The sequence below is a fragment of the Natrix helvetica genome, assembly GCF_964273705.1.
Source record: "Natrix helvetica genome assembly, chromosome: 5".
Lineage (NCBI taxonomy): Eukaryota > Metazoa > Chordata > Lepidosauria > Squamata > Natricidae > Natrix > Natrix helvetica.
In genome coordinates, this window is record NC_138551.1 from 134,981 (window position 1) to 145,673 (window position 10,693).

A 10,693-nucleotide genomic window follows, 5' to 3' on the forward strand; every position below is an offset into this window, starting at 1 on the left:
CAACTGGTTGCATCAGTTTTCCAAGCCAACAGAGACAAACCCGGAGTTCTATCCCTAGACAAGTCTGGTCTAACATTTTATTTATTTATTTACCTACCCAATTTATATAGCTACCCATCTCACATTTGTGACTCAGGACACTATTCCAATTAATTCATAAGCAGGACCAAAAAAATGACTAACAGCTATACAAACAGTACAAATGTTAAAAACAATTAAACATTTGAAGGCCCTATAGGCAGACACCAGGACCCTATAGTAACCAAGAAAGCCAGGTCATTGCTTGTATCCCCAAGAATGCTGTTATGACATCAAAACAGACTCAGGGCAGCCGGAAAAGACAACCTGGAGACCATTATGGGAAACTCCCTAGAAAAGACCTTAGAATATTCTCTTAGAGAATAAGAGAAAAACTTCCCTTTATGGCTTCCCTCCAGAAGTTGTGGGTTCTCCATCACTGCAGGTTTTCAAGAAGGGACTGGACAGCCATTCATCTGAAATAGTACAGGGTCTCCTGCTTGAGTGAGGGGTTGGACTAGAAGACCTCCAAGGTCCCTTCCAACTTCGTTATTCTCTATTCAGTACAGTAGTTTGCATTTTCTGTTGTCCCACACTGCCAACTCTCATTGCCTCTTTCCCTTCCACCTCAGTTCTCTCAAGACAGCAAAACCAAGAAGACATTTTTAGTTATAAAGGCAATTTGCAAGACATACTTTTAGGATCGCAATCCAAGCCTCGCATGGCATGCAGGTATTCATCTCCCAACCATGCCTGGTAGGTCTGTTCCATAATGGGAACCAGCTTTGCAGTAGAGTCTTTAAAGAGAAGATTTTTCCCTCCATAGGCTGTTGAGTCAAACATCTGGAAGCTGAAGTTTCCACCATTAAACCTTTGCTGTAACATGGAGAGAAAAGCTCATCTGCCTTGGGAAAACCTCTGAATTCCCAAAGATAAAGCCGCAATGTGCTTCAGCTCTGCCACTCTCAGATAAGTTGAAAAGGGCCTGACCGAACGTCAGCCAAAACCCAAAGGCTTTCCCTGTGCAGGCCAGCTCTAGCAGCTGCCATCTGTGGCTCCTCCGAGTGCCAAGCGGCAGGACTTTCCTTCCTCAGAGCTCAGCTGAAGAGCCAAAGCAGAGGCGATGCGCCCCTCTCCTTCTGGGAGCTGAGTAAGCCAAAGAATGGGAGGAAAAGCCAGGAGGCCACAGTGATGCTGGTCTGGGACCATCACAATCTGGATCGAAGCCACACTCAGCCTGAAACTCCCTAGGTAACAGACACACTGATCTGTGTGGGGATATATTGGAGGAAAATCCCCATGGAAGCCACCTTGAGCTCTTGGAGAAAAGGTGGAATAAGAATCCAGCACAGAAATGCCTAAGTAGATGGTCCTTTATTTTGTATTTGTTTATCACATTTAGAAACTGCCCATCTCCCTCGCAGAGGGAGCTACGTAACTTTAAAAGGATGGGCAATGTGTAGCCTCCAAGCTCCCTCCTGACCACATTGTTGAATCTCTAGCAGCACAAGGTTTCATAACGTATTATTTATTATTTATTTCCAAGCGTTTGAAAATGAATTTGCATGGCTTAACATTATACATAAGAACAACAACCTATTAAACAACTATAAATCAGGATACCCATAAATCTCTGCCTGTCTACTTGAGCATCAATGTTCACCACCTTTCTAAATCATTAATAGCATGTGGAGAGCAAGCTCTTCCATGGGGAGGCCACACTCTGCGTCTCCCAGAGTGGGAACTTTCCGCTCCTGGCTGGCACATGGTGGGCAGACCAAAAGGGAACCAGGAGCTGTAGAGGGCTTTACAGTCACCAGGACCTTCAGTTGCGCTCTACTGGCAGCAAGGATAGGCCCACAACAGAGGCTGGGCTCTGCTAAAGGGGCTTCCACCAAGGAGCAGCCAAGCCGAGTGCGTTTCAAGGTTTTGATTATGATCTTTAAAGCGCTTCATGGCACAGGGCCTAGTTATATGCAGGATCGCATCCTGCCCCACACATCCCTACGACCAATTCGCTCACACAGAGAGGGACTTCTCCGGGTGCCGTCCGCCAAACAGTGCCGGGGGGCGACACCCAGGAGCAGAGCCTTCTCTGTGGTGGGCCCAGCCCTGTGGAATGACCTCCCCCGTGACATCAGGATTACTTCCGATCTCCGCTCCTTCCGTGTACAGCTGAAGACCCACCTCTTTCAATTATCTGGCCTGGCTCAATCGTAATTATTCTTATTCCTCCTAACTGTTTTTAAATTGTATTTTAAACGTTAAATCTTAATTTTATATCGGGTTTTTACAATTGGGGTATTTTAATGCGGGTCTTTTAACTGTCTATATGATGTAAATTGTTTACCTCCTCCGAGTCCGTGTTTGTGTATCTGTATGTATGTTCTGTATGTACGCCTATGTGTTTTATATATTTTCTGTGTTTTATATGCCCCATTGTACGCCGCCCCGAGTCCTACTTGGAAAGGGAGCGGCTAATAAATTCAAACTTAAATTCAAACTTATTAAGCTGTTGCCTTCGGTGCCACGGCCAGCAGGAGTTCCAGGGCCACCTCCAGGGACAGTCTACCTGGAGTGCACGGAGAGGTCTTAACCAGAGGACGGTCAGGGCAGGAGTAAGAGCAGGGCCGACCAAAAGCACTGGTGACCATGGTCTCCCTCTGGTGTTCCAGCAGGCGCCCCGAGTCCAAGAGGTCAGCCACATGGAGCCCTTGCAAGGAGAGGGCAGACCCTCCAAAAGGCCCTGGGAGTTTTCCGTCAAGGGCTTTACAGTGTGTTCTGACTAGATTGAAAAAGGCAAAGAAGGCCTCTCTTCTTAAACTCCCCCCACCCGGACCTGTGTGGTGCCATTAATGGGTCCTGCCCACTTAGCAGCATCTCCTCTCTGCCAGCCCTGAACTGCAACTTCACTGGCACGAGGCCCCTGCTCAGCCTGTGGCTTTCTGGCCGCCATGCAGCTGTAAAAGGCACAGCTGTGACAGAGGAACCACTTCAGTATTGAGACCACCAGCTGCTGAATTTGCTTTAAGGAGACAGGAGCTTAGCAAGAAAATAACATGAAATGCACACGCTTCAGTCATTCAACTCTAGTGGGCTTTCAAGCAGCAACATACAAAGAAGACAAGACATTCATCTGCAGAGCCTGGGAAGACTCACCTGTCCTTGATCCAGCACTTCAAAGATGAGGCTGCCTTCCACATCCTGCCTGGTGATCATGGCATGAGCAGGGACCCGTGACAGATGACAGGTCCGCCACTCACTGACTGCTGCCCGGCTCCCGTCCCGGCAGAGCAGCTGGAAGTCCTCCAAGGTCCAGGAAGGCTGAGCTTGGCCTGAAAGGAGAGCGTCCCCAGGACCAAAGGCTGAAGGGTTGACCTTGCCCCTCCCCCTCTACCCCCACCCCCACCCCCGGAGCCCAGAGCCGAGCTACAGGCTGGACATTTCGGAGGGGCTGCTGAAGTCGTGAAGCATCCAGGCAGAGGTGGGTCATCCCAAGTGGGCTGAGCCTAAATTAGGTTTATTTTAAAATGAGGTAGAAAGAGTAAAAAAAGTAAATGTATACCATTTAAAAATGGCTCTTCCTTTTTTTAATTTATAGTTCTAGGAAGCATTTTACTCCTGACAAAATAGCGGAAGCTTTACATTCAATCTGGTTTCACACATAACTTGCTAAACCCAGGTTTACAAGCCATAACTCTTGTGTTTCACATCCTGTAACATGCTATACTACCTACCCAGAATTATCTAGAGGACACTGTATCTGTTTTGATACTTGATGTTCAAACATGTGCCCACCTAACCCAACCTGCAATTAGGGAAATGTCCATGGAGATTCTCAGTCGTCCAGGTCATGGTTGTCCCGAAAGGTGCTTTTTCAAGAGGCAACTGGACGTTCTTGTTTTTTCTTTTGAAAAAGTTTTGCTTTTCATCCAAGAAGCTTATTCAGCTCTGACTGGATGGTGGGGAGTGGAAAGATTTGTACTCCTTACAGACAGCTGGTCATTTGCATTCTTTCAGAGCTGAAGAAGTTTCTTGGATGAGAAGTGAAATGTCTTCAAAGAAAAACAAGAAGGTCCAGTTGCCTCTTGAAAAAAGCAAATTTGGGATTGTGGTTAGAGATAAATTTCTGGGAAAGCCGATTGCCCTTGCCCCGCTCCCCCACCAACTGGGAGAATAAGAGTGTGACCTGGGCCTGCCCTGGCTGGACTCCTCTCGCTTCCCACCCACCTACCCACCCCAACCCTTTGGACCTTCTGAACTGCGGAGGAGGATGGGAGATATGCTCTGGCCAGGTTCTTCTTGCCTATTGCAAACTCCTGGCCACTTTCTCCCCTGGAGGAGGCCCAGAGGATTGGCCAGCCTTTCCTTGGCAGGGAAGACCTGACTGAGGACAGGAGTGTGGAATGCTGGTGTTTTTATTTAGGGCAACCTAAAAAGAAAACTTAGCCACAAGAAAACCTTGGACATTTTATAATTTATAATAGAGTTTTATAAACCTGGAGTGCTGCTACATAACATTTCACAGCAAGAGAAGCTGATGAGTGGGACTTGCTGAAGAAGGAGATACTAAAAGCACAATTAGAACACAATTTGAGTGAGGGAAAATGAAATGTAGAAGAAGAAGCTGTACAAGGAGACGTGAAAGCAAAGCAAAGATGGATGTGGAGAGGGGAAAGAAGGAAGAGCAGCCAAGGTAGAGCCCGGCCATACTAGGCTGATGATGTCAGGAACACAAAAAACTCGGTCTAAGCTGCAGGAGGTGAAAGACACTTAAAACAACAACAAAAGTAATGGGGTATAAGCGAAATATGCAAAAAAAAAAAGAATCAGTATATCGGAGTTCAGTGAAGAAGGCGAAATGCTAACAGTTAACAAAGAAATTTGGTCAATTTGGTATTTTCTGGACCAAAAGTGAGGGAGGGGGGGGAAGCAGGGCAGGACAAGAGGGCAGCCCGACTCAGATCAGGGAATTCCTGCCCATGTGGAACAGCTCACCCTCCATGGCTTCGGTCACCGTGGTGTGCTTGACAAAGGCAACCTCTCCTGGCCCATCCACCAGGCACCTGTGGGGAGCACCAGCAGGCGTTGGCCACAGACCCTCTGCGGGTCCCACTCAGAGGACCCCCAAGGGGCATCTTGGCCTGAGGCAGGACTCTGTGCCAATATGACATCCCTGCTCCCCCGGGCAATGGATCTCACTGTGGCTCCCCCACACCATTACCTGAAGGCACCCAGGTAGTCATAATATTCCTCTTTGGGGCTCAGTTCACACTTGCTCTGCCCAGCGGGGTCTCCTTTGCAGAGTTCGCAGAGGGACGCAGGATCCCCAACGGCAGTTGCTCCAGGGACACAGCTGGCGTTGAAATAGTCACTGACAGCTGAAAGGGGAAGAGGAGTAGGAGTAGGGGGGGGTCTGCCTCTCCAGCTGTAACATCCTCCACCATCCTGCCTCCCTACCTGCCCCAGGGAAAAGGACCATAAGGCATAGAGCCATTTTGGAGACCCAGCAGGCCTTACCTTTGGTGACCCGGCAACCCATCATGGGCATTCGACCGCTATCAAGGAGGAGGCCCACTGGGATGTTCCAGCCAGCTGTTCTGTTGATACCTGTATGACAGGTCCTGGCCCCTCTCAGCTGGTTGATGGTCAGGTTGGAACTGGCCTTTACCACAGCCACTGCATAGTAGGAAGTACCAATATCTAGAGAGGCAAAGAGGAAGCCATTTAGTCTGGCTTCTCTCTGCTGGGTTCACAAGGAGGAGTGCCGCCCGACAGCAAACCCCCAAATGCAACAATATCATTCTGCTCATAGCAGGGAGACAAACCGCTTGGTCGACCTTGGTCTGGTAAATAATACACTTCTATCAGATACAGTAGAATGAAGTATCATTTTTTAAGGAGGAGGGGGAGGGGGAAAAAAGATAGGAAGGAAGAAAGGAACGAAGGGAAAGAAAGAGAGGAAGAAAGAAAGAGAGAGAGAGAGAGAGAGAGAGAAAGAAAGAAAGAAAGAAAGAAAGAAAGAAAGAAAGAAGAAATAGAGGAGCAACTGATGCCACAATGAGCCCAACTGCTCTAAAATCCAAACAACTGCATCAAATTTCATTGCTCAATCAGAAGAGAACTTCAAAGGAGAACACGAGGCCAATAAGGCATTTGTTAAGTACTTTGCAGACAATGAAAACGGGTTAGCCGTGCGTTGCACACTGCGTTCTGACGGAGCGTTTTGCCTCAGCACAAGCAGTGTGCCAGCAACGCTTCCTCTGCTGGGCCGATCTGGAAAAGTGTCTTTTCTTTCATCGCCGGTTCCTCAGGTGCAAAATAGGATGACCAGCAATTCTACGAAATCCAGGAGAGGAAGAACACTGATCCTGTGGCTCCTTCTTTGGTCCAAAGGAGAAGCGTTATGACAGCTATTTAATTGGCAGCTATTAAGTCTTGCCTGGAAATGGGCAGCTGCTGCCCCTCATCCATTTACCTTGGCCATAGGCTTCGGCCACAACTGGTTTCAGACCGTGTTCCTTCCCAGCCTGGTAAAGAATGCCCCCATCCACAGTGGCTGTGTCTGCCAAATTCCTCTGCATGCAAAAAGAGAAGTTCCTGGTTAGAAGAGAGGCCGCCTAGCAACTGCCACGAGACGTGTTTAGGACACAGACAGCTGGCGTGACTAAGCCATTTGCCAAATGCTCTGCTCCATGTAAAGGTTAGAAGACTTCCAAGACCTTCCCTCAGATGCTCACTTGAGATCGGAGAAGAGCCCAGAAGAGCCCTCCTGTGCCCCTTCCATAAGCAATGGATTTCTCCCCCTACTCGCAGGAGCTGCTCCTCTGTGCAACTCCTTGGCCCAAGGCACTAATCCTTTGTTCTTCATCATGTACTTCCTGCAGAGTTTCTCTGCACCATTTTGGAAACTGGCATGAAGAACACAAACTGCCAGTTATGGCCTCCTTATTTTGGTTTGCAACAGATGCAAGTAATCTGTTTTTGTGAGATCTTTGGTGCTGTCTTATCTTGGTTGTTTTCTTGCAGATATTTCATTACCTAACTAGGTAACATCATCAGTGCTAGAAGAGAGGGTGACTTGGTCTCTGTTTATATGCAAGTGGCTTGCTCTATGAGTGTTGATGGGACTCTTCCTTTGCAATCATAAAAAGGCAGACAGGGAAGCTTGGTAGTACTTAACATAGTTTGAAATGTAATGCTATTCATTTATTTTAGTTGCGTCAGATGAGAAGTTGATTTCAGCTTAATTAATTTGTATGTAACTTAGTATAGTATAAGGTTGCAGCTCTAAGCACAGTTACAATGAGTTAGTTCCAAATTTAAAAAACAAAAACCTGGGACATGGACAAAGACCCACTTTGTCTAGCATCTAAGGTCTCAGACTCCATTGGAGTTGTGTGGCTAATCAATTCAAATAAATAAATAAATGTCCACCAGGACAAGAAGCATTTTTTATGCTGTAGCCTACTCTATGTCCACCAATTGTAAAACCAACTATTGGAAAGCTTCTTTCTTTTGGGGCAAGAGATCACAACCAAAATGTCCCCCCTATGTCCAATGCACCGTTCATACTATCCTCCCTTCTCCTTGCAGATCTGGAAGCAAATAATTCATACTTACACTAATCATAGAGGTGCATCCGATTACTGAGCCACCATTGACGCAGGCCAGTTCAGGGAAGAGGTTTGCCCTGGAGAAGGCTTTGCTCATGTCACTACACTTGGCCAGCTCTTGGTCAGAGACTGTGCACCAGCGCAGCAGGCTCAACATGGCAGCTGAAAAGAACACGTGCACCAACACGCACACGTGCGAAGAGTGGTTAAGAATTCCTGGCTCAAATAGCAGGCAGCCCAGAATCAAGTGCATTCATAAACTGGGTTTGCAAATGTGAGGGACCATCTTTCTTGTTGTTTCTACCCATCCGACCTAGTTAGGAAGGGCATCCTCCGGGTCTCGATGGCCAAAAAATGGCAGTTGGCAGGGCCTCGAGGAACTTCTGCTTCTGGAGATCAGGATGGCCTGACCCTGCTGGTCTTCCCTATGGCCCTGAAGACCAGATTCTGGCCTGGGCTTGGAGCCCCAGGGTTACACAAGGAACCTCTTCTTAGTTATGCTAGTGATCTGGGTGGATGCTGCTTAGCCACTGTGCAGTTTAACTTTTGTAGTGTGTATAATGCTTTTATAACCCTAACTGTGATTTTGTTTGCTGCTCTGAATCACTGGTTGGATGGCCAGTCATATACATTGGATAAATAAATTGAAAAATAACTTATCCAGAGATAACTGAATAGTCACCACAGGATGCTGAGAAAACCTACTGAAAGGCATCATAACCATCCCTCTAGATTGCGCATTAGTCTTTCCCATTAGCCAACTTCTTCTATTTATAGATTTGATTTTGATTTGGACAGTTTGCCCAGATCCAAACTGTCTCTGAATGGCCGAAACTCAGTCTGGGAAGGCAGGAGAAAAAGTGCCACGAGCCTCCTCATAATTAGTTCAGGCCAGGCAAGTTTTTTGGTTTAGTTACCTGAGTTTGGATTAAAACTTTTCTGGCTCCCATAATCACTGGAAGACCAGTCTGAGCAGAGGCAGAAGGGAGAGCAACATTTTGTGTGCTAACCATCTCAGTAAACAAGAAACCCTTTGGCTAAGATTGGCGACCAGAGGAAGAAGATAAAACCAGCCTAACCCTTGCCAACTCCTTTACTCTGAGTGGCCTAAAAGGTGGATTCCAGTGCCCAACGGCTGTGGCTGCCAGAGTGGGGGAGACCCGACTCTCCTCTTTCCACCAGAGGCACCTTCTCCGCAGGTCTGTCATTCTGGTCATTGCACCCAAGAAAAGACACAGATTGCAATCCACATCCTAGTCAGAGCTTTTGCTCTTTGGACAGGCTGTTGCCACCTCCTCCTCCTCCTCCTCCTCCTCCTCCTCCCAGCTTTAGGTGGTTTCAGCCACACTGTGAAGAACAAGCCCAGGTCATGTTCGGAGCAGCCCTGGTGTTGGGAGAAGACGGTTTCCCACGGACACTTGCAAATCCGGAAGGTGACAAGAGGCAGCAAAGCGGTTCTTATTTTAACCATCCCCCAACTTTGTCTCGATCTACATTTCTGTATTGTCCAGAAAGCAAAGGAAAGAAGTCTGTAGGTCTAGAAAACTCCCAAACCTACCGGAATATACTTTCTCAAATATTCCCCCCCCCCCTTCTTCAAATGATAATAATGACTAGCAATCAATAATAATGCAAGAGCAGACAAAAATCCCAATAAATATAAGAGTCACTAGTGCTGTTGCAAGCCAGAAGGGAAACATTTCTGCACACGATGAAAGTTAGACGGATGGGATTTCTCTAGAAATTGCACCAGAAGCACCTCCTGAATCCACCGTGATCAAGGAAAACATCCCCCTACCTGTGGGGAAGCAAAGTAGAAGGGCGAAGAAGCCTGCTGGGTGCCTCATGGCGGAAGCCCTGCGTCTCCTCTCTCTCCAGCCCTACCAGCAAAGGGAGAGAACTCTGGCCCTTCCACAGCCCTGGTCCTCCTCCTGGTCCCTCCTACCTAGGACACAGGCTGGGCCCTTGGGGTGGGGAGTGAGGAGCTGCTGCGCCTGGAGATGTTAATACCTGCCAAAGTTCAAATAAACATATCATCCAGCCAGGATAGGAGGAGTCTGGCCTGCCCAGCAGTACCACCTTATGGCTGGAAGGAATCACGGCTCTCACGAAGGACCACCAAAGCAGCAAGCCAGGGAAGAAGGCACAAGCCCGCAAGGAGGCTGGAAACCAAGGGAGAAAGCAGTTCTCCAAGGAGGGCGGGGACATCAAGCTGAGGTCAGGCAGAGTCCTCTGGGCAGCACCAGAGCCAGCCTGAGTCCCAATTCAGCAGCAGCTGCTGCCTTCGGGTCCAGGCATTTATTTTTATGAAATAAATTATTTGGACACCCACATTGTTCTCTCCACCTGGGCAGTGAACATTAAAAACCAATGAATCAACTTCCCCCCCCCCCCAAATGAACAAGGAACTATATCCTTGGCTTACAACCGTTCATTTAGTGGCCATTCAAAGTTACAATAGCACTGAAAAAAGTAACTTATGACGGTTCTTCACACATGACCATTGTACTATACCCATTGTTATGTGATCAAAATTCAGATGCTTGCCAAGTGACTCATGTTCATGACGGTCGCAGTGTCTCTTGGTCATGTGACCCCCTTGTGCAACTTTCTGACGAGTCAGAAATGGGGAAGCCAGATTCACTTAACAACCGTGTTATTAACTGCAGTGATTCACTTAACTGGAGCAAGAAAGGTGGTAAAGTTCACTGAACAAATGTCTTGCTTAGCAGCAGAAACGGGACTGCCCTTGATGACTGTTCAAAATGTTCAGCTGGAACTAAATGCAGATGTGTGTTTCTGACAGAACATGTTACCCCTTCGTTTCGCGAGCCGCACTGGTTACCAGCTTATTTCCGGGTCCAATTCGTGGGATATTGCTCTTCAAAGCCTTAGATGGCAAGGAACCGGTTATCTGAGGCAGCACAGCTCCCTGCACATCTGTCCATCCCACCACATCTGTGGGTTCTGTGTAACATCTGGCAGGCCCTCGGTGGGGGCTGTTCCTGCTGTGGTGTCTCCCTTGTGAAATACCCTCCTGCCAGCCGAACTGAATCTGG

At 47.8% G+C, this 10,693-nt stretch overlaps 1 protein-coding gene across 1 annotated transcript in view; it reads right to left on the reverse strand.

The window, feature by feature from the left end:
- The window catches only part of MELTF (melanotransferrin), a 30,381-nt gene extending 20,815 nt beyond the window's left edge, over nt 1-9,566 (reverse strand). Inside the window, exons 1-8 of the mRNA XM_081953442.1 lie at nt 9,433-9,566; nt 7,642-7,796; nt 6,497-6,596; nt 5,539-5,721; nt 5,243-5,399; nt 5,017-5,084; nt 3,178-3,353; nt 714-894 (exon numbers count right to left, since the gene is read on the reverse strand). Of these exons, the coding sequence (XP_081809568.1) occupies nt 714-894; nt 3,178-3,353; nt 5,017-5,084; nt 5,243-5,399; nt 5,539-5,721; nt 6,497-6,596; nt 7,642-7,796; nt 9,433-9,481 (1,069 nt within the window). The 5' untranslated portion in view covers nt 9,482-9,566. The remainder of the gene's footprint in view (nt 1-713; nt 895-3,177; nt 3,354-5,016; nt 5,085-5,242; nt 5,400-5,538; nt 5,722-6,496; nt 6,597-7,641; nt 7,797-9,432) is intronic.
- Between the last annotated feature and the right edge of the window lie 1,127 nt (nt 9,567-10,693).